We start from the raw sequence: 27,230 nt of genomic DNA, 5'->3' as shown, positions 1-27,230 counted from the left end.
GTGGCAGGGGGCGCGATGGCGCTAGGTGGATCCGGCGTCGCGATGGTGGCGCGGGTGGCACGCGAGAAGCGCAAGGACGGCGGCGGCTCTGGAGCTGCGCGAGCGTGGCGGATCTGGCGCGCATTCGCTGCGGCTGTGAAGGAGCATGGGTCCATGGGATGTGCGCGGTGGGCAGCGGGGATCTGCGGAGGGAGGGTTGATCCTGTCGTGGTGTCGCTGCTCGTGTGGGGCGCGTGGTGGAGGGGCTCCAACGCTCGTGTGACGCTCAGGCATCATGGAGGACTGTCGTGGTGCCGCTACTGTTGCAGCGTTGCTGCCCTGGCGTAGCTCATGATGGAGGGGCTTGAGCGGCCTGTACGGCACTCAAGAAGCAGCTTCGGCCGCGTGGGGGCGCGACTGGTGTGTGTATGCGCGGTCTGGCATCGCGTGGACGTCCCTCGCGGTGTGGATCGGAGGCCCATGGCGACGAGAAAGTGCGCTCCAGCGGCGTGTGATGCGGATCTGGTCTCCGGCTGTCGGTGGTCTTCGCGAGGTGCGGTTGGCTGCTTCGGGTCTTGGTGCTTCTTCGTCGATGGATTACTTTGATGGTAGTGATGTTTGGTGAGCTTGTCGATGCCAATTCGAGATGGTGTACGGCCGAGGTGGTGTGGGGCTTGGTGAAAACAATGTCTTGGCCTCGTGCCGTGACTAGTGATGGCGACGGCTCTGGCCGTCCTTGACCTTCTTGGAGGCATCGTTGCTTGTTCTACCACCCCTCGTGCGCGGATCTCATCGTTTCGGCCTCTCTGGGGAAACCTTGATTTGTGATCGGATGGCGGCGCCTTGGTGTTGTATGCCCTCTTGTGGGGCTTCGTCTTAGGAGCTTGGTGTCAGTGAGCAGGACCGTTGGATGGCGGTTGGTGGCGTGTGTGGCGTCTAGACTTCTATGGGAACGATGATGGTGGGAGCGATGTCGGCGACGCGGCAATGGTTTCGGTAGTCGACTCTTCTCGGCATGTCTAGGGTTTTGCCTCGGTTTGTTTGTTGCTATGGAGTCGAAGCTGCGGCGGTGGGGGCCTACGATATATGATGACTAGATGCAGGTAGCCCGTTCGGCGATCTCCCGTGGCGTCAATTGTGCGTGATTTTGTCCTACAAAGTTCTCCGTGAGAGTCAGAGACGCGTTGTCTGGCCGTAGGTCGACGTGTCGTTGATAAGGGTGGGCTTCACTCTGAGTGTTCCAGTCTATGAGAGTGGGCTTGGCCCTTGTTGTACCGGGTTTCGCCCAATTTTCCATACTTAATTGGACAATTCTCTTGTTCTTATTTAATAGATGATGCAATATTTGCCTCCATTTCAAAAAAATAAAAAATAAAAATAACATATTTTCACAACCAAATAAAGCATAGTTTTCAAAAAAAAATAAGTATAGTTTTACAAACCAAATAAAAATTAAACTGTCTCAAATACATATGAAAAAAGATACATCTATTGGTTGCCAACATGAGCCCACATATGATCAACCAAATCATTTTGCAGTTGCATGTCAGTTTTCCTATCGCGCATTTTCTGATGAAATTGAGTGAACTGTTCAAACGTTGCAGCTCCTCCATGCTCACGCACAACATTCTCACGATGAAAATGAAACCATTGATCTTAGATACGTTTTAGACAATCATCTTCTACGATCATATTATGCATAATGACACAAGCTGTCAGCACCTCTCACAGCTTCTTGGTGCTCCAAATCTTAGCAGGGTACAGAACGATGCCCCATCGAGATCGCAGAACACCAAAGGCGCGCTCAACATCCTTCATAGCACTCTCTTGCTCTTGGGCACATCTTTTCCTCTTCTCTCTGATATATAGGGTCGGGGTTTGTCTTCAAATAGTGATCCACTAAGGATAGATACCGTCACCTAGGTAGTATCCTTTGTCGTAGTTGTGATTGTTGATGGAACATTCACCGGTGGGTTGTTGCCTTCCGCAAACCTTGCAAACATCGTCGAGCATTGATATCATTATTTGATCCGGTCATGCCGAAGAAAGAGTCCAAGATCCAGAGATCTTGTGAGACCACGACCTCAAGTATGAGAGTACGAGCCCTGACATGGCCCTTATACTGCCCTTGCTAAGCAAAAGGGCGGTTCTTCCACTCGCAGTGCATGCAATATATGCTGCCAAGCATCCCTGGGAAGCCCCTCCTGCATTCATCGCCAATAAGCGGGTTGTATCTTCAGGAGTCGGCTCTCTCTGTTGGGGAACGTCGCATGGGAAACAAAAATTTTCCTACGCGCACGAAGACCTATCATGGTGATATCCATCTACGAGAGGGGATTTCCGATCTACGTACCCTTGTAGATCGCAAAACAGGAAGCGTTAAGAAACGCGGTTGATGTAGTGGAACATCCTCACGTCCCTCGATCCGCCCCGCGAACCATCCCACGAACCATCCTGCGATCTGTCCCACGATCCGCCCCGATCTAGTGCCGAACGGACGGCACCTTCGCATTCAGCACACATACAGCTCGACGATGATCTCGGCCTTCTTGATCCAGCAAGAGCGACGGAGAGGTAGATGAGCTCTTCGGCAGCGTGACGGCGCTCCGGAGGTTGGTGGTGATCTATCCCAGCAGGGCTCCGCCCAAGCTCCGCAGAAATACGATCTAGAGGAAAAACCGTGGAGGTATGTGGTCGGGCTATCGTGGCAAAGTTTTCTCAAATCAGCCCTAATACCTCAGTATATATAGGAGGGAGGGGGAGGGACCTGCCTTGAGGCTCAAGGGAGCCCCAAGTGGTCGGCCGAATCAAGGGTGGAGGAGTCCACCTCCAATCCTAGTCCAACTAGGATTGGAAGGTGGAGTCCTTCCCTTCCTTCCCACCTCCTTTTTTTTCTCTTTGGTTTTTCCTTGGTGGCGCCATGGGCCTTTCTTAGCTGTCCCACCAGCCCATTAAGGGCAGGTGTGTCACCCCTAAGGCCTTGGGCCACTCCCGGGTGGGTTCCCCCTTCCTGATAAATTCCCGGAACCCATTCGTCACTCCCGGTACAATGTCGGTAATGCCCGAAAACCTTCCGGTAACCAAATGAGACAAACCTATATATCAATCTTCGTTTCCGTACCAATTCCGAAAACCCTCGTGACGTCTGTGATCCCATCCGGGACTCCGAACAACATTCGGTAACCAACCATATAACTCAAATACGCATAAAACATCGTCGAACCTTAAGTGTGCAGACCCTGCGGGTTCGAGAACTATGTAGACATGACCCGAGAGACTCCTCGGTCAATATCCAATAGCGGGACCTGGATGCCCATATTGGATCCTACATATTCTCCGAAGACCTTATCGGTTGAACCTCAGTGCCAAGGATTCATGTAATCCCGTATGTTATTCCCTTTGTCCTTCGGTATGTTACTTGCCCGAGATTCGATCGTCGGTATCCGCATACCTATTTCAATCTCGTTTACCGGCAATTCTCTTTACTCGTTCCGTAATACAAGATACGTGACATACACTAAGTCACATTGCTTGCAAGGCTTGTGTGTGATGTTGTATTACCGAGTGGGCCCCGAGATACCTCTCCGTCACACGGAGTGACAAATCCCAGTCTTGATCCATACTAACTCAACGGACACCTTCGGAAATACCTGTAGAGCATCTTTATAATCACCCAGTTACGTTGTGACGTTTGATACACACAAGGTATTCCTCCGGTGCCAGTGAGTTATATGATCTCATGGTCATAGGAATAAATACTTGACACGTAGAAAAACAGTAGCAACAAAATGACACGATCAACATGCTACGTTCATTAGTTTGGGTCTAGTCCATCACATGATTCTCCTTGTGATGTGATCCTGTTATCAAGTGACAACACTTGCCTATGGTCAGGAAACCTTGACCATCTTTGATCAACGAGCTAGTCAACTAGAGTCTTACTAGGGACGGTGTTTTGTCTATGTTTCCACCCACGTATTGTGTTTCCAATCAATACAATTATAGCATGGATAATAAATGATTATCACGAACAAAGAAATATAATAATAACTAATTTATTATTGCCTCTAGGGCATATTTCCAACAGTCTCCCACTTGCATTAGAGTCAATAATCTAGTTCACATCACCATGTGATTCTAACGAATCCAACACGCATATAGTTCTCGGGTCTGATCACGTCTTGCTCGTGAGAGAGGTTTTAGTCAACGGTTATGAAACCTTCAGATCCGTGTGTTCTTTACAAATCTTTATGTCATCTTATAGATGTTGCTATTACGTCTATTCGGAAATACTCCAAATATCTACTCTACTATACGAATCCGTTTCACTACTCATAGTTATTCGAATTAGTGTCAAAGCTTGTATCGACGTAATCCTTTACGACGAACTCTTTAACCACCTCCATAATCGAGAAAATTTCCTTAGTCCATTAGTTACTAAGGATAACTTTGACCGCTGATCAGTGATTCAATCCTGGATCACTGTGTGTACCTCTTAACAAACTTATAGCAAGGCACACATCAGGTGTGGTACTCAGCATGACATACTTTAGAGTCTATGGCTAACGTATAGAGGACGACCTTCGCCTATTCTCTTTATTCTGCCGGGTCATGTTTTGAGTATTACTCAAATTCACACCTTACAACACAACCAAGAACTCCATCTTTGCTGATCTATTTTGAACTCCTTAAAAAACTTGTCAAGGCATGCATCTTGTTGAAACTTCTATTAAGCGTTTCGATCTATCTCCATAGTTCTTGATGCTCAACGTTCAAGTAGCGCAATCCAGGTATTCCTTTGAAAAACTCCTTTCAAACAACCTTTTATGCTTTACAGAAATTCTACATTACTTCTGATCCACAATATGAGAACCACATATACTTATCAGAATTGCTCCCACTCACTTCTTTGGAAATACAAGTTTCTAATAAACCTTGTACGAACCCAAAAGCTTTGATCATCTCATCAAAGCGTATATTCCAACTCCGAGATGCTTGCACCAGTCCATAAAGGATCGTCGGAGCTTGCATACTTGTTAGTATCCTTAGGATCGGAAAAAACTTTCTGGTTGTATTACATACAATCTTTCCTGAAGGAAACCGTCGAGGAAACAATATTTTGTCTTCCTATGTGCAATATTTCACAAATAATGCAGCAACTACTAACATAATTCCAACAAACTTTTAGCATTGCTACGAGTGAGAAAGTCACATCATAGTCAACTCTTTGATCTCGTCGAAAACATCTTTGCGACAAGTCGAGCTTTTCTTAATAGTGACTTATCACCATCATCGTCTATCTTCCTTTTAAAGATCCATCTTTTATTAATAGTCTCACTACCATCAAGTAGTTCTTCCAAAGTCTACACTTTGTTTTATACATGGATCCTCTCTCGGATTTCATGCCCTCCGGCCATTTGTCGGAATCCGGGCCCACCATTGCTTCTCCATAACTCGTAGGTTCATTGTTGTTCAACAACATGACCTCCAAGACAGGGTCACCGTACCACTCTGTAGTAGTACGCGACCTTGTCGACATACGAGGTCTGTAGTAAATTGATCTGATGCTCAATGATCACTATCATCAGCTTCCACTTCAATTGGTGTAGGCGCCACAGGAACAACTTCCTACGCCCTGCTACACTGGTTGAAGTGATGGTTTCAATAACCTCATCAAGTTCTACCACCCTCCCACTCAATTCTTTCGAGAGAAACATTTCCTCGAGAAAGGCCCCGTTTTCTAGAAACAAACACTTTGCTTCCGGATCTGAGATAGGAGATGTATCCAACTATTTTGGACATCCTATGAAGATTCATTTATCCGCTTTGGGTTCGAGCTTATCAGACTGAAACTTTTTCACATAAGCATCGCAGCCCCAAACTTTCAAGAAACGACAACTTAGGTTTCTCTAAACCATAGTCTATATTGTGTCATTTCAACAGAAATACGCGGTGCCCTATTTAAATTGAATGCGGTTGTCTCTAATGCATAACCCATAAATGATTGTGGTAATTCGGTAAGAGACATCATAGTATGCACCATATCAAATAGGTCGCGGCTATGACGTTCGGACACACCATCACACCATGGTGTTCTTTGTGCCATGAATTGCGAAACAACTTCCACATTGTCTTAACTGTGTACCAAAACTCGCAACTCAGACATTCATCTCTATGATCATATCGTAGACAGTTTATCCTCCTGTTACGACGAACTTCACTCTGAAACAGAATTGAACCTTTTCAATATTTCAGACTTGTGATTCATTAAGTAAATACTCATGTATCTGCTCAAATCGTCATTGAAGTAAGAACATAATGATATCCACTGCGTGCCTCAGCACCCATTGGACCGCATACATCAAAATGTATTACTTCCAATAAGTTACTTTCTTGTTTCATCTCAATGAAAACAAGGCCTTGCTCATGTGGTATGATTTGCATGTCACAAGTGATTCAAAATCAAGTGAGTATAAAGATCCATCAGCATGGAGCCTCTTCATGCAATTTATACCAACATTACACAAGCGGCAGTGCCACAAGTAAGTGGTACTATCATCATTACCTTGTATCTTTTGGCACCAATATAATGAACATGTGTAACACTACGATCGAGATTCAATAAACCATTGAAGGTGATTATTCAAGCAAATAGAGAAACCATTATTCTCTTTAAATGAATAATCGTATTGCAATAAACACGATCCAATCATGTTCATGCTTAACGCAAACACCAAATAACAATTATTTAGGTTTTACACCAATCCCGATGATAGAGGGAGCGTGCGACGTTTGATCATATCAACCTTGGAAACACTTCCAACACGTATCGTCACCTCGCCTTTAGCTAGTCTCCGTTTATTCCGTAGCTTTCATTTCGTGTTACTAATCACTTAGCAACCGAACCGGTATCCAATACCCTCCCGCTACTAGGAGTGCTAGTAAAGTACACATCAACATCATGTTGGGGAACGTCGCATGGGAAACAAAAATTTCCTACGCGCACGAAGACCTATCATGGTGATGTCCATCTACGAGAGGGGATGAGTGATCTACGTACCCTTGTAGATCGTACAACAGAAGCGTTAGTGAACGCGGTTGATGTAGTGGAACGTCCTCACGTCCCTCGATCCGCCCCGCGAACAATCCCGCGATCAGTCCCACGATCTAGTACCGAACGGACGGCACCTCCGCGTTCAGCACACGTACAGCTCGACGATGATCTCGGCCTTCTTGATCCAGCAAGAGAGACGGAGAGGTAGAAGAGTTCTCCGGCAGCGTGACGGCGCTCCGGAGGTTGGTGATGATCTCGTCTCAGCAGGGCTCCGCCCGAGCTCCGCAGAAACGCGATCTAGAGGAAAAACTATGGAGGTATGTGGTCGGGCAGCCGTGAGAAAGTCGTCTCAAATCAGCCCTAAAACCTCCGTATATATAGGTGGGAGGGAGGGGAGGAGGCAGCCTCAAAACCTAAAGGTTTGGCCGAAATTGGAGGTGGAGGAGTCCTACTCCAATCCTACTTGGAGTAGGATTCCACCTTCCCACTTGGAAACTCTTTCCACCTTGTGTTTTTTCCTTCTCAAACCTTATGGGCCTTAGTGGGAACTTATTCCAGCCCACTAGGGGCTGGTTTATCTCTTCCCATAGCCCATGAGACCCCTTGGGGCGTGACACCCCTCCCGATGGTCCCCGGCACCCCTCCCGGCACTCCCGGTACACTACCGATGAGCCCGAAACTTTTCCGTTAATGCACGAAAACCTTCCGGTAACCAAATGAGGTCATCCTATATATCAATCTTCGTTTCCGGACCATTCCGGAAACCCTCGTGACGTCCATGATCTCATCCAGGACTCCGAACAACATTCGGTAACCAACCATATAACTCAAATACGCATAAAACAACGTCGAACCTTAAGTGTGCAGACCCTGCGGGTTCGAGAACTATGTAGACATGACCCGAGAGACTCCTCGGTCAATATCCAATAGCGGGACCTGGATGCCCATATTGGATCCTACATATTCTACGAAGATCTTATCGTTTGAACCTCAGTGCCAAGGATTCATATAATCCCGTATGTCATTCCCTTTGTCCTTCGGTATGTTACTTGCCCGAGATTCGATCGTCAGTATCCGCATACCTATTTCAATCTCGTTTACCGGCAAGTCTCTTTACTCGTTCCGTAATACAAGATCCCGTAACTTACACTAAGTCACATTGCTTGCAAGGCTTGTGTGTGATGTTGTATTACCGAGTGGGCCCCGAGATACCTCTCCGTCACACGGAGTGACAAATCCCAGTCTCGATCCATACTAACTCAACGAACACCTTCGGAGATACCTGTAGAGCATCTTTATAGTCACCCAGTTACGTTGCGACGTTTGATACACACAAAGCATCCCTCCGGTGTCCGGGAGTTATATGATCTCATGGTCATAGGAACAAATACTTGACACGCAGAAAACAGTAGCAACAAAATGACACGATCAACATGCTACGTCTATTAGTTTGGGTCTAGTCCATCACATGATTCTCCTAATGATGTGATCCCGTTATCAAGTGACAACACTTGCCTATGGCCAGGAAACCTTAACCATCTTTGATCAACGAGCTAGTCAACTAGAGGCTTACTAGGGATAGTGTTTTGTCTATGTATCCACACAAGTATTGTGTTTCCAATCAATACAATTATAGCATGAATAATAAACGATTATCATGAACTAAGAAATATAATAATAACTAATTTATTATTGCCTCTAGGGCATATTTCCAACAGTCTCCCACTTGCACTAGAGTCAATAATCTAGTTCACATCACCATGTGATTCCAACGAATCCAACACCCATATTGTTATGGGGTCTGATCACGTCTTGCTCTTGAGAGAGGTTTTTAGTCAATGGTTCTGAAACTTTCAGATCCGTGTGTTCTTTACAAATCTTTATGTCATCTTATAGATGCTGCTACTATGTGCTATTCGGAAATACTCCAAATATCTACTCTACTATACGAATCCGTTTCACTACTCATAGTTATTCGGATTAGTGTCAAAGCTTGCATCGACGTAACCCTTTACGACGAACTCTTTAACCACCTCCATAATCGAGAAAAATTCCTTAGTCCATTTGTTACTAAGGATAAATTTTGACCGCTGCTGGTGATTCAATCATGGATCACTCTCTGTACCTCTCAACAGATTTTGAGTCAAGGCACACATCAGGTGCGGTACACAGCATGACATACTTTAGATTCTACGGCTAAGGCATAGAAGACGACCTTCGTCTATTCTCTTTATTCTGCCGTGGTCGGGTTTTGAGTCTTACTCAAATTCACACCTCACAACGCAACCAAGAACTCCTTCTTTGCTGATCTATTTTTGAACTCTTTCAAAAACTTGTCAAGGCATGCATCTTGTTGAAACTTCTATTAAGCGCTTTCGATCTATCTCCATAGATCTTTGATGCTCAACGTTCAAGTAGCGTAATCCAGGTACTCCTTTGAAAACTTCTTTCAAACAACCTTGTATGCTTTACAGAAATTCTACATTACTTCTGATCCACAATATGTCAACCACATATTCCTATCAGAAATTCTAGAGTGCTCCCACTCACTTCTTTGGAAATACAAGTTTCTCATAAACCTTGTACAAACCCAAAATCTTTGATCATCTCATCAAAGTGTATATTCCAACTCCGAGATGCTTGCACCAGTCCATTGAAGGATCACTGGAGCTTGCATACTTGCTAGTATCTTTAGGATCGACAAAACCTTCTGGTTGTATCACATACAATGTTTGCTCAAGGAAACCGTTGAGAAAACAATGTTTTGGCATCCTACATGCAATATTTCATAAATAATGCATCAACAACTAACATAATTTTAACAGACTTTTAGCATCGCTACGAGTGAGAAAGTCTCATCATAGTCAACTGTTTGATCTTATCGAAAACATCTTTGCGACAAGTCGAGCTTTTCTTAATAGTGACTTATCACCATTATCGTCTGTCTTCTTTTAAAGATCCATTTTTACTCAATAGTCCTATGACCATCAAGTAGTTCTACCAAAGTCTACACTTTGTTTTCACACATGGACCCTCTCTCGGATTTCATGGCTTCTAGCCATTTGTCGGAATCTGGGCCCACCATCGCTTTCTCCATAACTCGTAGGTTCACTGTTGCTCAACAACATGACCTCCAAGACAGGGTTACCGTACTACTCTGCAGCAGTACGCGACCTTGTCGACCTACGAGGTTTGTAGTAACTTGATTCAAAGCTCAATGATCATCATCATCAGCTTCCACTTCAATTGGTGTAGGCGCCACATGAACAACTTCTTGTGCCCTGCTACACACTGGTTGAAGTGATGGTTCGATAACCTCATCAAGTTCTACTACCCTCCCACTCAATTCTTTCGAGAGAAACCTTTCCTCGAGAAAGGATCCGTTTCTAGAAACAAACACTTTGCTTTCGGATCTGAGATAGGAGATGTACCCAACTGTTTTGGATATCCTATGAAGATGCATTTATCCGCTTTGGGTTCGAGCTTATCAGACTGAAACTTTTTCACATAAGTGTCGAAACCCCAAACTTTCAAGAAACGACAATTTAGATTTCTCTAAACCTCAGTCTATACTGTGTCATCTCAACGGAAATACGCGGTGCCCTATTTAAAGTGAGTGCGATTGTCTCTAATGCATAACCCATAAACGATAGTGGTAATTCGATAAGAGACATCATAGTATGCACCATACCAAATAGTGCGTGGCTATGACGTTCAGACACATCATCACACTATGATGTTCCAGGTGGCATGAACTGCGAAACAATTTCCACATTGTCTTAACTGTGTACCAAAACTCGTAACTCAGATATTCATTTCCATGATCATATCGTAGACAGTTTATCCTCTTGTTACGACGAACTTCACTCTGAAACGGAATTGAACTTTTCAACATTTTAGACTTGTGATTCATTAAGTAAATACTCCTGTATCTACTCAAATCGTCAGTGAAGTAAGAACATAATGATATCCACTGCGTGCCTCAGCACCCATTGGACTGCATACATGAAAATGTATCACTTCCAACAAGTTACTATCTTATTTCATCTCAATGAAAACAAGGCCTTGCTCATGTGGTATGATTCGCATGTCACTAGTGATTCGAAATCAGGTGAGTACAAAGATCCATCAGCATGGAGCCTCTTCATGCAATTTATACTAACATGACTCAAGCGGCAGTGGCACAAGTAAGTGGTACTATCATCATCAACTCGTATCTTTTGGCACCAATATCATGAACATGTGTAACACTACGATCGAGATTCAATAAACCATTGAAGGTGATTATTCAAGAAAATAGAGTAACCATTATTCTCTTTAAATGAATAATCGTATTGCAATAAACACGATCCAATCATGTTCATGCTTAACGCAAGCACCAAATAACAATTATTTAGGTTTAACACCAATCCCGATGGTAGAGGGAGCGTGCGACGTTTGATCATATCAATCTTGGAAACACTTCCAACATGTATCGTCACCTCGCCTTTAGCTAGTCTCCGTTTATGCCGTAGCTTTCATTTCGCGTCACTAATCACTTAGCAACCGAACCGGTATCCAATACCCTCGTGCTACTAGGAGTACTAGTAAAGTACACATCAACATCATGTATATCAAATACACTTCTTTCGACTTTTGCCAGCCTTCTTATCTACCAAGTATCTTGAGTTGCTCCGCCTCAGTGATTGTTCCCCTCATTACAGAAGCACTTAGTCTCGGATTTGGGTTTAATCTTGGGTCTCTTCATTAGTGCAGCAACTTGTTTTGCCGTTTCATGAAGTATCCCTTCTAGCCCTTGCCTTTCTTGAAACTTAGTGGTTTTACAAACCATCAACTATTGATGCTCCTTCTTGATTTCTACTTTCGCAGTGTCAAACATCGCGAATCGCTCAAGGATCATTGTATGTATCCTTGATATGTTATAGTTCATCACGAAGCTCTCACAGCTTGGTGGCAGTGACTTTGGAGAACTATCACTATCTCATCTGGAAGATTAACTCCCACTTGATTCAAGCGATTGTCGTACTCAGACAATCTGAGCACATGCTCAACGATTGAGCCTTTTCTCCTGTGCTTTGTGGACAAAGAATCTTGTCGGAGGTCTCGTACCTCTTAACAAGGGCACAAGCATGAAATCACAATTTCATCTCTTTAGAACATCACTTATGTTCCGTGACGTTTTACAACGTTTTCGGCGCCTTGCTTCCAAGCCATTAAGTATTTTTGTACTGAACTATCGTGTAGTCATCAGAAACGTGTATGTCGGATGTTCACAGCATCCACAGACGACGCTCGAGGTGCAGCACACCGAGTGGTGCATTAAGGACATAAGCCTTCTGTGCAGCAACGCGGACAATCCTCGGTTTTACAGACTCAGTCTGCAAAGTTTGCTACTATCAACTTTCAACTAAATTTTCTCTAGGAACATATAAAACAGTAGAGCTATAGCGCAAGCTACATCGTAATTCGCAAAGACCATTAGACTATGTTCATGACAATTAGTTCAATTAATCATATTACTTAAGAACTCCCACTCAAAAAGTACATCTCTCTAGTCATTTGAGTGGTACATGATCCAAATCCACTATCTCAAGTCCGATCATCACGTGAGTCGAGAATAGTTTCAGTGGTAAGCATCTCTATGCTAATCATATCAACTATACGATTCATGCTCGACCTTTCGGTCTCATGTGTTCCGAGGCCATGTCTGCACATGCTAGGCTCGTCAAGCTTAACCCGAGTGTTCCGCGTGCGCAACTGTTTTGCACCCGTTGTATGTGAACGTTGAGTCTATCACACCCGATCATCACGTGGTGTCTCGAAACGACGAACTGTAGCAACGGTGCACAGTCGGGGAGAACACAATTTCGTCTTGAAATTTTAGTGAGAGATCACCTCATAATGCTACCGTCGTTCTAAGCAAAATAAGGTGCATAAAAGGATTAACATCACATGCAATTTATAAGTGACATGATATGGCCATCATCACGTGCTTCTTGATCTCCATCACCAAAGCACCGGCACGATCTTCTGGTCACCGGCGTCACACCATGATCTCCATCATCATGATCTCCATCAACGTGTCGCCATCGGGGTTGTCATGCTACTCATGCTATTACTACTAAAGCTACGTCCTAGCAAAATAGTAAACGCATCTGCAAGCACAAACGTTAGTTATAAAGACAACCCTATGGCTCCTGCCGGTTGTCGTACCATCGACGTCCAAGTCGATATTATCTATTACAACATGATCATCTCATACATCCAATATATCACATCACATCGTTGGCCATATCACATCACAAGCATACCCTGCAAAACAAGTTAGACGTCCTCTAATTTTGTTGTTGCATGTTTTACGTGGTGACCATGGGTATCTAGTAGGATCGCATCTTACTTACGCAAACACCACAACGGAGATATATGAGTTGCTATTTAACCTCATCCAAGGACCTCCTCGGTCAAATCCGATTCAACTAAAGTTGGAGAAACCGACACTTGCCAGTCATCTTTGAGCAACGGGGTTACTCGTAGCGATGAAACCAGTCTCTCGTAAGCGTACGAGTAATGTCGGTCCAAGCCGCTTCAATCCAACAATACCGCGGAATCAAGAAAAGACTAAGGAGGGCAGCAAAACACACATCACCGCCCACAAAAACTTTTGTGTTCTACTCGAGAAGACATCTACGCATGAACCTAGCTCATGATGCCACTGTTGGGGAACGTCGCATGGGAAACAAAAATTTCCTACGCGCACGAAGACCTATCATGGTGATGTCCATCTACGAGAGGGGATGAGTGATCTACGTACCCTTGTAGATCGTACAGCAGAAGCGTTAGTGAACGCGGTTGATGTAGTGGAACGTCCTCACGTCCCTCGATCCGCCCCGCGAACAATCCCGCGATCAGTCCCACGATCTAGTACCGAACGGACGGCACCTCCGCGTTCAGCACACGTACAGCTCGACGATGATCTCGGCCTTCTTGATCCAGCAAGAGAGACAGAGAGGTAGAAGAGTTCTCCGGCAGCGTGACGGCGCTCCGGAGGTTGGTGATGATCTCGTCTCAGCAGGGCTCCGCCCGAGCTCCGCAGAAACGCGATCTAGAGGAAAAACTATGGAGGTATGTGGTCGGGCAGCCGTGAGAAAGTCGTCTCAAATCAGCCCTAAAACCTCCGTATATATAGGTGGGAGGGAGGGGAGGAGGCAGCCTCAAAACCTAAAGGTTTGGCCGAAATTGGAGGTGGAGGAGTCCTACTCCAATCCTACTTGGAGTAGGATTCCACCTTCCCACTTGGAAACTCTTTCCACCTTGTGTTTTTTCCTTCTCAAACCTTATGGGCCTTAGTGGGAACTTATTCCAGCCCACTAGGGGCTGGTTTATCTCTTCCCATAGCCCATGAGACCCCTTGGGGCGTGACACCCCTCCCGATGGTCCCCGGCACCCCTCCCGGCACTCCCGGTACACTACCGATGAGCCCGAAACTTTTCCGGTAATGCACGAAAACCTTCCGGTAACCAAATGAGGTCATCCTATATATCAATCTTCGTTTCCGGACCATTCCGGAAACCCTCGTGACGTCCATGATCTCATCCGGGACTCCGAACAACATTCGGTAACCAACCATATAACTCAAATACGCATAAAACAACGTCGAACCTTAAGTGTGCAGACCCTGCGGGTTCGAGAACTATGTAGACATGACCCGAGAGACTCCTCGGTCAATATCCAATAGCGGGACCTGGATGCCCATATTGGATCCTACATATTCTACGAAGATCTTATCGTTTGAACCTCAGTGCCAAGGATTCATATAATCCCGTATGTCATTCCCTTTGTCCTTCGGTATGTTACTTGCCCGAGATTCGATCGTCAGTATCTGCATACCTATTTCAATCTCGTTTACCGGCAAGTCTCTTTACTCGTTCCGTAATACAAGATCCCGTAACTTACACTAAGTCACATTGCTTGCAAGGCTTGTGTGTGATGTTGTATTACCGAGTGGGCCCCGAGATACCTCTCCGTCACACGGAGTGACAAATCCCAGTCTCGATCCATACTAACTCAACGAACACCTTCGGAGATACCTGTAGAGCATCTTTATAGTCATCCAGTTACGTTGCGACGTTTGATACACACAAAGCATCCCTCCGGTGTCCGTGAGTTATATGATCTCATGGTCATAGGAACAAATACTTGACACGCAGAAAACAGTAGCAACAAAATGACACGATCAACATGCTACGTCTATTAGTTTGGGTCTAGTCCATCACATGATTCTCCTAATGATGTGATCCCGTTATCAAGTGACAACACTTGCCTATGGCCAGGAAACCTTAACCATCTTTGATCAACGAGCTAGTCAACTAGAGGCTTACTAGGGATAGTGTTTTGTCTATGTATCCACACAAGTATTGTGTTTCCAATCAATACAATTATAGCATGAATAATAAACGATTATCATGAACTAAGAAATATAATAATAACTAATTTATTATTTCCTCTAGGGCATATTTCCAACACATCATGTATATCAAATATACATCTTTCGACTTTGCCAGCCTTCTTATCTACCAAGCATCTAGAGTAGCTCCGCCTCAGTGACCGTTCCCCTCATAACAGAAGCACTTAGTCTCGGGTTTGGGTTTCATCTTGTGTCTCTTCATTAGTGAAGCAACTGTTTTGCCGTTTCACGAAGTATCCCTTCTAGCCCTTGCCTTTCTTGAAACTTAGTGGTTTTACTAACCATCAACTATTGATGCTCCTTCTTGATTTCTACTTTCGCAGTGTCAAACATTGCGAATCACTCAAGGATCATTGTATCTATCCTTGATATGTTATAGTTCATCACGAAGCTCTCACAGCTTGGTGGCAGTGACTTTGGAGAACCATCACTATCTCATCTGGAAGATTAACTCCCACTTGATTCAAGCGATTGTCGTACTCAGACAATCCGAGCACATGCTCAACGATTGAGCTTTTCTCCTTTACTTCGTGGACAAAGAATCTTGTCGGAGGTCTCATACCTCTTAACAAGGGCACAAGCAAGAAATCACAATTTCATCTCTTTAGAACATCTCTTATGTTCCGTGACATTTCAAAACGTCTTCGGCGCCTTGCTTCTAAGCCATTAAGTATTTTGTGCTGAACTATCACGTAGTCATCAGAAACGTGTATGTCGGATGTTCACAACATCCACAGACGACGCTCGAGGTGCAGCACACCGAGTGGTGCATTAAGGACATAAGCCTTCTGCACAGCAACGAGGACAATCCTCAGTTTTACAGACTCAGTCCGCAAAGTTTGCTACTATCAACTTTCAATTAAATTTTCTCTAGGAACATATAAAAACAGTAGAGCTATAGCACAAGCTACATCGTAATTCGCAAAGACTCTTAGACTATTTTCATGATAATTAGTTCAATTAATCATATTACTTAAGAACTCCCACTCAAAAAGTACATCTCTCTTGTCATTTGAGTGGTACATGATCCAAATCCACTATCTCAAGTCCGATCATCACGTGAGTCGAGAATAGTTTCAGTGGCAAGCATCTCTATGCTAATCATATCAACTATATGATTCATGCTCGACCTTTCGGTCTCATGTGTTCCGAGGCCATGTTTGCACATGCTAGGCTCGTCAAGTTTAACCCGAGTGTTCCACGCGTGCAACTGTTTTTGCACCCGTTGTATGTGAACGTTGAGTCTATCATACCTGATCATCACGTGGTGTCTCGAAATGACGAACTGTCGCAACGGTGCACAGTCGGGAAGAACACAATTTGATCTTGAAATTTTAGTGAGAGATCACCTCATAATGCTACCGTCGTTCTAAGCATAATAAGGTGCATAAAGGATTAACATCACATGCAATTCATAAGTCACATGATATGGCCATCATCAAGTGCTCCTTGATCTCCATCACCAAAGCACCGGTATGATCTTCTTGTCACCGGCGCCACACCATGATCCCCATCATCACGATCTCCATCATCGTGCCGCCATCGAGGTTGTCGTGGATGCTATGCTATTACTACTAAAGCTACGTCCTAGCAATATAGTAAACGCATCTGCAAACACGAACGTTAGTTTAAAGACAACCCTATGGCTCCTGCCGGTTGTCGTAGCATCGACGTGCAAGTCGATATTAACTATTACAACATGATCATCTCATACATCCAATATATCACATCACAAGCATACCGTGCAAAAACAAGTTGGACGTCCTCTAATTGTTGTTGCATGTTTTACGTGGTTGCCATGGGTATCTAGTAGGATCGCATCTTACTTACGCAAACACCACAACGGAGATGTATGAATTGCTATTTGACCTCTCTCCAAGGACCTCCTCGGTCAAATCCGATTCAACTAAAGTTGGAGAAACCGACACTCACCAGTCATATTTGAGCAACGGGGTTGCTCGTAGCGATGAAACCAGTCTCTCGTAAGCGTACGATTAATGTTGGTCCGAGCCGCTTCGATCCAACAATACCGCGGAATCAAGAAAAGACTAAGGAGGGCAGCAAATCGCACATCACCGCCCACAAAAACTTTTGTGTTCTACTCGAGATGACATCTACGCATGAACCTAGCTCATGATGCCACTGTTGGGGAACATCGCATGGGAAACAAAAAATTTCCTACGCGCACGAAGACCTATCATGGTGATGTCCATCTACGAGAGGGGATTTCCGATCTACGTACCCTTGTAGATCGCACAGCAGGAAGCATTAAGAAACGCGGTTGATGTAGTGGAACATCCTCACATACCTCGATCCGCCCCGCGAACCGTCCCATAAACCGTCCCGCGATCCGTCCCACGATCCGCTCCGATCTAGTGCCGAACGGACGACACCTCCGCGTTCAGCACATGTACAGCTTGACGATGATCTCGGCCTTCTTGATCTAGCAAGACAAACAGAGAGGTAGATGAGTTCTCCGACAGCGTGATGGTACTCCGGAGGTTGTTGGTGATCTATCCAGCAGGGCTCCGCCCAAGCTCCGCAGAAATACGATCTACAGGAAAAACCGTGGAGGTATGTGGTCGGGCTGCCATGGCAAAGTTTTCTCAAACGAGTCATAATACCTCAGTATATATAGGAGGGAGGGGGAGGAACCTACCTTGAGGCTCAAGGGAGCCCCAAGGGGTCGGCCGAATCAAGGGTGGAGGAGTCCACGTCCAATCCTAGTCCAACTAGGATTGGAAGGTGGAGTCCTTCCCTTCCTTCCCACCTCCTCTTTTTTTTCTTTTTCTCTTTGGTTTTTCCTTGGTGGCGCCATGGGCCTTTCTTGGCTGTCCAACCAGCCCACTAAGGGCTGGTGTATCACCCCTAAGGCCTTGGGCCACTCGCGGGTGGGTTCCCCCATTCCCGATAAATTCCCGGAACCCATTCATCACTCCCGGTACGATGCCGGTAATGCCCGAAAACCTTTCGGTAACCAGATGAGACAAACCTATATATCAATCTTGTTTCTGGACCATTCCGGAAACCCTCGTGACGTCCGTGGGATTCCGAGACTCCGAACAACTTTCAGTAACCAACCATATAACTCAAATACGCATAAAACATCGTCGAACCTTAAGTGTGCAGACCCTGCGGGTTCGAGAACTATGTAGACATGACCCGAGAGACTCGTCGGTCAATATCCAATAGCGGGACCTGGATGCCCATATTGGATCCTACATATTCTCCGAAGACCTTATCGGTTGAACCTCAGTGCCAAGGATTCATATAATCCCGTATGTCATTCCCTTTGTTCTTCGGTATGTTACTTGCCCGAGATTCGATCGTCGGTATCCGCATACCTATTTCAATCTCGTTTACCGGCAAGTCTCTTTACTCGTTCCGTAATACAAGATCCCGTGACATACACTAAGTCACATTGCTTGCAAGGCTTGTGTGTGATGTTGTATTACCGAGTGGGCCCCGAGATACCTCTCCGTAACACGGAGTGACAAATCCCAGTCTTGATCCATACTAACTCAACGGACACCTTCGGAAATACCTGTAGAGCATATTTATAATCACCCAGTTACGTTGTGACGTTTGATACACACAAGGTATTCCTCCGGTGCCAGTGAGTTATATGATCTCATGGTCATAGGAATAGATACTTGACACGTAGAAAAACAGTAGCAACAAAATGACACGATCAACATGCTACGTTCATTAGTTTGGGTCTAGTCCATCACATGATTGTCCTAATGATGTGATCCCGTTATCAAGTGACAACACTTGCCTATGGTCAGGAAACCTTGACCATCTTTGATCAACGAGCTAGTCAACTAGAGGCTTACGAGGGACATTGTTTTGTCTATGTATCCACACATGTATTGTGTTTCCAATCAATACAATTATAGCATGGATAATAAACAATTATCATGAACAAATAAATATAATAATAACTAATTTATTATTGCCTCTAGGGCATATTTCCAACACTCTCAAGTACTCAGGGCCCAACACAACATTCACAACCCTGTAGAAATTGTACATGGACTCTAGGCATGTAGACTCACTCATACGGATGTACTCATCAATGAGATCACCAGGCACTCTGTATGCAAGCATTCAGATGGGTAAAGTTCATTTCTGATATGATGAGAAGTCAATTTTTCCAAGGGCGTCCTCTTTGCATTTGAAATAGTTATTGTATCCGACTACCCCCTCTCTAATACGGTTCAAAACATGCCTAGCCATACGAAAACATCGTGTGGAATTTCTAATATTTGAACAACGGGTTGGTTGTGTGAAAGTAGTCCTTCCAAAAGAGGAAGTGATCGCTCTCTCAGTTACGATTCAGAGCCGGAAGGTGTGACGTGATCGAGCCATGGAACAACGACCACTGGCTATTAAGGTGGTGATGGACCAACACGGCAGCCAAGATCTCCTCCTCATCATCGGAGTCGCAAAGGAATCGTCCAATTAATTATGGACAAAGAACTCGTCGACGGAGTCTATTTTCTACCTTGGCAAACTCTCGAACAACTTGCGGGCGTCGTCGAAGGAGCTGGCCGGCGAAGAGATGCACGCCTCCCTTGGACCAAGTGGCTGGCGTGGAGAAGTCCCGACAGCGAGACCATGGTGGCGGCGAGGTGGCAACGTTGGGAGGAGGTGTGTCGGCACCAGCAAATGGGCGGTGACGACGACGCAGCGGAGGAGGGCGAGGGTTTGCTGTCGATATGGGGTGGGAGAGGATGGCCAATGTGCAACCGACTAGCGGGCCAGGGGCATGAGTAGGCACGCGCCGCCCGTGTCCATCTCGTGTCCGTGCCGATGGAAATGAGGCTCAAAAAAATGGGCCGGGAATGGGTCGGTAGGCGGATGAAAAGCGGACGTGTGTTGGGCCGACTTTTCTGTAAGCCGCAACCCAAAACGGGCACGCGCGGACGAAAGGGGTCGGTGCATTGGAGTTGCTCTTAGAGATGATTTTTGCACCAGATTGAGATTTGCCAATGCTAATTTTGCTCTAGGGGGAGGAGTTTCCGAGTCGTTGTTCCCCTAGCCATCAGACAGGGCATTTTTTTATTCCATTGTTCACCTGCCATTTCAACAAACGTGTTGTGGGCAAGAGATAGACAATGCCGCGACCAGCCTCCTCCCGCCGCAACGATCTCAAGGATGTCGGCCACTCCGGCCCGGCCTCGAGCTCCGCCTCGGTCATGAGGATGCTGGCCAGTCCGCTAGGGCCACGAGGATGCGGCCCCGGTCACGAGGATGCCAGCCACTCCGCCACGACCATGAGGATGCCGACCACTCTAGCGTGACGTCGAGCTCTGCCCCGACCACGAGGATGTCGGCCACTCTGCCCCGGCCACGAGGATGCCAGCCCGACCTTGAGCCGCCCGTTGAGGATGCACGTTGCGGATGACCAAGACGAAGGAGAGGTGACGTCCCTAGTCTCGATCAAGACGAACTCCACAGGAACCTCATCACGCCCACGTTGGTTTGGTGTCGCACTCTGGATAGGATGGTGCGGGTCCTCTCCGGCAACGCTCATTCTAGCCTCGCTGGCCTACCAACGCCACTGAAGATGCTTGCAGGGTAGAGGCGGCAGTGGCCTCTAGCAGTGCTAGCTCGAAGGCCGCAGCACATAGCAACGCTGGTTGCATGGGCAGAGAAGGGCGTCGGGACATGACCAATCGGCCAAGGGCGGAGGGGCACGACCACTCGTTCCCCGGCCCGGGAAGATGTTCGCGTGGAGGAGACACCACATGGCCTCATCGTCCTTCCCCTGCTGGCGGGACTCGAGCTCCGCCCCGGCCTCGCCATCCTTGTCCATGCACGCCGAGCTCGAGCTCCTCCCCGGCCTTCCCGTCCTTGTCCATGCAGTCCGGGAGAGGGCGTCCACCTCACCGTCATCGTGCATGGCCTCGGGAGAGGGCGTCCACCTCATCGTGCACGACATCGGGTCTTCCTCGTCGTAGTGTGCACGGCGCCAACCTTTCTCGCCGTATGTGTGCAGCGCGTGGTTGTTCGGAGAAAAAGCAAAGATAAAGAGGGCGTTGGGTGCGTGGGGCAGGTGGAAAGAGAGGAGAGAGAGGGACAAGCTGGCTCACTATGGGCCAATTGCATGCGAAAAAAGCGCTCGTCTTCCTAGCTCACCATGGTGCGCTGGGTTTGGGTTAGGAGCGCCGGCCGATAATTTGGTCAATACCGATGAAAAACGAGCTCTTGGGTGCACGACTTGGGGGGAGATGTTCTCGTGGAGGAGGCAGCACATGGCCTCGTCGCCCTTCCCCTGCTGGCCGGATTCGAGCTCCACCCTGGCCTCGCCGTCCTTGCCCATGCAAGCCGAGCTCGAGCTCCGCCGCGGCCTCACCGTCCTTGCCCATGCAGGCCGGGAGAGGGCGTCCACCTCACCATCGTCGTGCACCACCCCGAGAGAGGGCGTCCGCCTCGTCGTGCACAACGCCGGTCTTCCTCGCCATTGGTGTGTATCACGTGGTTGTTGGGAGAAAAAGAGAAGAGAAAGAGGATGCTGGGTGTGTGTGGGGTAGATGAAAAGAGAGGAGAGAGAGGGAAAATGTGGCCGAGTGTGGGCCGATCTTTCAAACTCGTCCAGGTGCGCTGGTTTGGATTAGGAGGGTCGGTCGAAAATTTGGTGAAAACCGACGAAAAATGAACTCATGGATGCATAACCAGGGTATTTTTTTTTTACAACCGACAGAAAAAATTATTCATTATGGGGCTGTCGAGGGTCGGCTGGAGATGATAAGACTTTGAATGATTCGACACATACCGCACAGGGTGCTAGCTATGCCTGTGCGTATATATATACGTACAAGTACAATGTCGATCGATGGTGATGACAATCCTAATTATGTAGCGTGACGTGACGGGGGTGTATGGCTGGGTGGGTCGCACCCAATTACGCAAGAGGCACAAGGCAATTTGTGCTAGCCTATAGCCTAGCGTGTATAGGTGTTGCACACAACCATACATATACACATACACATACACATAAGCATGTAGGAATATAAGTACTATATATGATATGATAGAATGGGATGATGTTGACGAGCAACTGAACCATGTACACACGCAGAACATTTTATCCTTTCTATTTCTCCTACCTCTTGGCGATAAGACAGAGAGCTTGAATTTCCATTTTCTCCTTTCTAGCCGGGGTTGGAGTTGGAGATAAGAAGAGCTTGATTTCCATAAAAGAGAAGAGAAAGGTGGTCCGGCTTCATCAGTTGCAAGTTGGTGATGGAGTTTGGTTTGTTTGTTTCCATGTTGGTTTGGCGCGCAGTTGGCTGACAGTATGCATGTCCACGAATGGAATCAAGGTGTCGCAATTGGAGGTTGATCCGATAGGATCCCCTCTGCATACATACACCCCCAAGTGCGCATCTCTCTCATTTCTTTCCGTTCTTTCATGTGATTGTGACTAATTATGGGACCAAAAAGGAGCCGTGAATTTTGCAACTCCCCTCCACCCAGCCAGATGGCTTCGTACATACTACTCTCTACGTGGGTGAGTATACGTCTGCACGTGGAAAACATAAAACGTGACGGAAAACAAAGCATAACCGGGACCGCAGATCTAAGTAATTAATTAAATGAATAAACGATGACGCGTGGTGTAAATGTAGTGTTAATTTTACAGCTAAGAGCAATTTTAATGGTGCGATCTATTTTGTCCACTATCGTCCGTTTGGTTTCGTTTAAATGTATATACTGATCCATTTAGAGAAACAAAACAGACAGATTGGTGAATTATCCAAACGAACGAAAAAGGAACAAAATCATCGTCAGTATGTCCGTTGAAATTGATCTAATTAATCAGTTTCGCATCGCAGGAAAAAGCGGACATCGCTTGCACCCTGGTGAAAAGTATAAAAACGTGACGGAAACATACAAATCAAGCCAGGATTGAAGATCACGAGTAATTTATTGGAGGACGCGGCGCACATGAATGAAATACATTAATGTATTATTTGTTGACCACTAAATCAGTCCTAGTCGATGACTCCCGTGTCCCGTCCCCTATAAGAGGCCTCCTCTCCCTCCCTCCTGTTAGCTGTGACTCTATTGCAGTTCATTCATCGTCCCTTCCCGGCTGGCCATCTCTCGGCCCTCTACCACCAGTACTGCGGCTGCTATTGCTATATATATATCAACCAAACCAAACGCATCCATCATCACCTGCCTTCCTTCCTTCCTTGGGGCGTATACATCGACTACATCGACAGACGATCGGAGAAGATGGCCATGCCGCCGGCGGAGAAGGTGATCGTGGTGGACGCCAACCCCTCCAAGAATGGGCACGGGGATGAGATTGATGACCTGCCTGTCGCCGATGCTACATCACACCAGATTGGCGTTGGTATGCTCCCTGCCTCCCTCCCTCCCTCCCACCCTCCATCCAAATCCCTTTCTTGAGGTGTACCGAAGCAAAAATGTCCTTATAGATAGGAAATAGGAAGCTCTTGTTCTTGTTCATCTTCTTGTTCTTCTCCTTTTTGATCGATCATTCCTAAGCTCCAACCATACAAGCCAGCCAGCTACATGCCAACAATCTATCTATCTATCTATCTCTATGACGAGAGCTCCCTCCTTAACCATACTCTGGCCTTGTTTGTTCTTGCTGCCGTTTAAGACTTTAACGTCCATCCATCCATCCATGACCCATCTATCCATTGACCATCTCTCCCTGGCTTGCGTTGCGTCCGACTGCATCACCGCAGCGTCCGTTGTACGCAGCTAGGAGGAAGGGATAGTGACAATATATCATTACTACATATATGTATTGCCAGCATCAGCTGTGTCCTTGTCGTGTACCACACTAGTGCGCTGCGGTGCCATAGTCAAATTAACACACATGCATGGGTTCAGTTGATGCCTTTTTTCTTCTTCTTTTTCTTAACTGTAGCAACCCAAAAGGTTTCAGATCGACTTCTCACATGTTGTTTGGGTTCTACCAACTATACAAACTAACTCACTGTGTTACCCCTCAAAAAAACTAACTGTGTTTCTTTTTCTTTTTCTTTTTTTGCATGAAAAAAACTACGTAACTGTTATTTATTTATTTTTGAGGGGTAACTGTGTTTCATGTGTACTACTCCTTTCGTTCCTATATATAAGTCTTTAAAGAAATTTCATTAGTGAATTATATACGGATGTATATAGACATACTTTAGAGTGTAGATTCATTCATTTTGCTTCGTATGTAGACTTTTATTGAAATATCTTAAAAAACTTATATTTAGGAACGGAGGAAGTACTACAATACTGGGTAGTTCTTTTTCCTCCGTTTGCACGTGCGAATTTGTTGCATGCATGGGAGATGCAGGATGTGTACTTGCACAACGGATCTGAATATTTTGGCCCTTTTGGAATCCGTGAACTAATATGTGCGTGTACTTTGGATGGAATTTTGTCAGATCCATGGTACCAGGTGGCATTCGTGCTGACGACCGGGGTGAACAGCGCCTACGTGCTGGGCTACTCCGGCTCGCTGATGGTCCCGCTGGGGTGGGTGGGCGGCACCGTGGGCCTCCTCCTGGCCGCCGCCGTGTCCATGTACGCCAACGCACTGCTCGGTCGCCTCCACCTCCTCGGCGGCAAGCGCCACATCAGGTACAGGGACCTGGCCGGCCACATCTACGGGCCAAAGATGTACAGGCTCACCTGGGCGATGCAGTACGTCAACCTCTTCATGATCAACACGGGCTTCATCATAATAGCAGGACAAGCACTCAAGGTAGTACGATCGGCTCATGCATGATGCTTGTGAATTTGGTGTTTCGCTGACTGACTGACTGACTGACACGGTGGAGAAATGAATGGACGTGCAGGCACTGTATTTGCTGATAAGTAACGACGGGGCTATGAAGCTGCCCTACTGCATCGCGGTGTCTGGGTTCGTGTGCGCGCTGTTTGCGTTCGGGATCCCGTATCTGTCGGCCCTGAGGATCTGGCTGGGCTTCTCCACGGTCTTCAGCCTCACCTACATCGTGGCGGCCTGCACGCTGTCGCTCAAGGACGGCATGCGCTCGCCGCCTCGCGACTACAGCATTCAGGGAGACCCGTCGAGCAGGGTGTTCACGACCATCGGCGCGGCGGCGAGCCTGGTGTTCGCCTACAACACCGGCATGCTGCCGGAGATCCAGGCCACCGTCCGGGCACCCGTGGTGAAGAACATGGAGAAGGCGCTGTGGTTCCAGTTCACCGCCGGCTGCGTGCCCCTTTACGCCATCATAGTCATCGGCTACTGGGCCTACGGCAACCAGACCACCACCTACCTGCTCAACAACGTCCATGGGCCCGTGTGGATCAAGGCAGTTGCCAACCTCTCTGCCTTCCTCCAGACAGTCATAGCACTACACGTAAGTCTTCTTCTTCTTTTTTTGTTTTGAAAGATCAACATTTTCAATCAATCTGTTAACTGGAAAGTAACTGAAAGAGAGATCCATATGCAGATCTTCGCGTCGCCCATGTACGAGTACCTGGACACCCGGTTCGGGAGCAAGGTGGGAGGCCCGTTCGCGATGCACAACGTGATATTCAGGGTGGGCGTGAGGGGAGGGTACCTGGCCGTCAACACGCTCATGGCCGCGATGCTGCCCTTCCTGGGGGACTTCATGAGCCTCACTGGGGCGCTCAGCACATTCCCTCTCACCTTCGTGCTCGCCAACCATATGTACCTCGTCTCCAACAGGCAACGCCTCTCCTCGCTGCAGAAGTCATGGCACTGGCTCAACATCGTCTTCTTCACCATCCTCTCCATCACCGCTGCTATCGCCGCGCTCAGGCTCATCGCCCGAGACTCCAAAGAATATCATATCTTCGCCGATGTCTGAGTTTCTCACGCACCAACTGCTCTGCTCTCCAGCAAGCTGCTTCTCTGAGGAGTTTCCCTTCATCGACGCAACTAGCTGCATGATGTAGCACGCCTCACCTTCATTTTAGCGCTTCCATTAACTAGTCTCTCTGTGCGTGTGTGTGTGTCTGTGTGTTAGCGACAACAATAGCTAGCCAACTACTCCTACTCTACTACTGGTAGTAGTACACAACAGTATTATCGCATAGTACTGAGCTGTTACTGAATGGCCTAGCTTAGTTTTGGCTTGACGTACGCCTTTGAACAACCAAAGTCGTGAGCAAAAACAGATTAGGAATTTGGAATAAGTTATGTGTGTGTGCTTGAGAAATCACCATGGAAACGAACGAATATTCGGTGACGCCAGCTACACATTTAAGGTCCACATTTGTGCTTTACACAAAGCAGGGGAGGGCCTGTGGTCCAATCATGTTATTGTCTACAAGAATGGGCTCTTGCATTGAGTCAAACGGTCCAGCCCACACTATGTATAAACAGCACTAGCTCATCGATTTTTTTAGAATCAATAGCTTTAAGAAAATGATGAGTTGGAGCTTTAACTTTTTGAGTTGGACTAATCCAGGGTAAAGAATCCATATATTCTTGAGCTTTTTATAAGTAGATCAGACGGCCCTTCCTGCTGGACTGCCACACTCCTCGTATCAAGACCGTCATATCAAAACCCTTAAATTCATGAACGCCAATCATACACATAAATATCACACGTCAAAAATATTTTTTCGTCGTGAAAATATATATTTCAACCATAAAATGTATTTTAAATGCACAATTCAAACATTAAACTCATCGTTTTAGCTATGGGTTCACATACACTTCACAAGATCGTTGAGTAGTTGCACGTGCAC

At 46.5% G+C, this 27,230-nt stretch overlaps 1 protein-coding gene across 1 annotated transcript; it reads left to right on the top strand.

The window, feature by feature from the left end:
- The first annotated feature begins 23,545 nt into the window (after positions 1–23,545).
- Positions 23,546–26,672, top strand: LOC123448234 (probable proline transporter 2). Its single transcript, XM_045125063.1, has 4 exons — positions 23,546–23,868; positions 24,926–25,245; positions 25,340–25,870; positions 25,964–26,672. The coding sequence occupies exons 1-4, from the start codon at positions 23,748–23,750 to the stop codon at positions 26,342–26,344; spliced, it is 1,353 nt and encodes a 450-aa protein (XP_044980998.1). The 5' UTR covers positions 23,546–23,747; the 3' UTR covers positions 26,345–26,672.
- The last annotated feature ends 558 nt before the right edge of the window (positions 26,673–27,230 follow it).

This window comes from Hordeum vulgare, chromosome 4H (genome assembly GCF_904849725.1).
Source record: "Hordeum vulgare subsp. vulgare chromosome 4H, MorexV3_pseudomolecules_assembly, whole genome shotgun sequence".
In the NCBI taxonomy this organism is placed as follows: domain Eukaryota; kingdom Viridiplantae; phylum Streptophyta; class Magnoliopsida; order Poales; family Poaceae; genus Hordeum; species Hordeum vulgare.
This window is presented reverse-complemented; position numbering and strand designations above follow the sequence as displayed.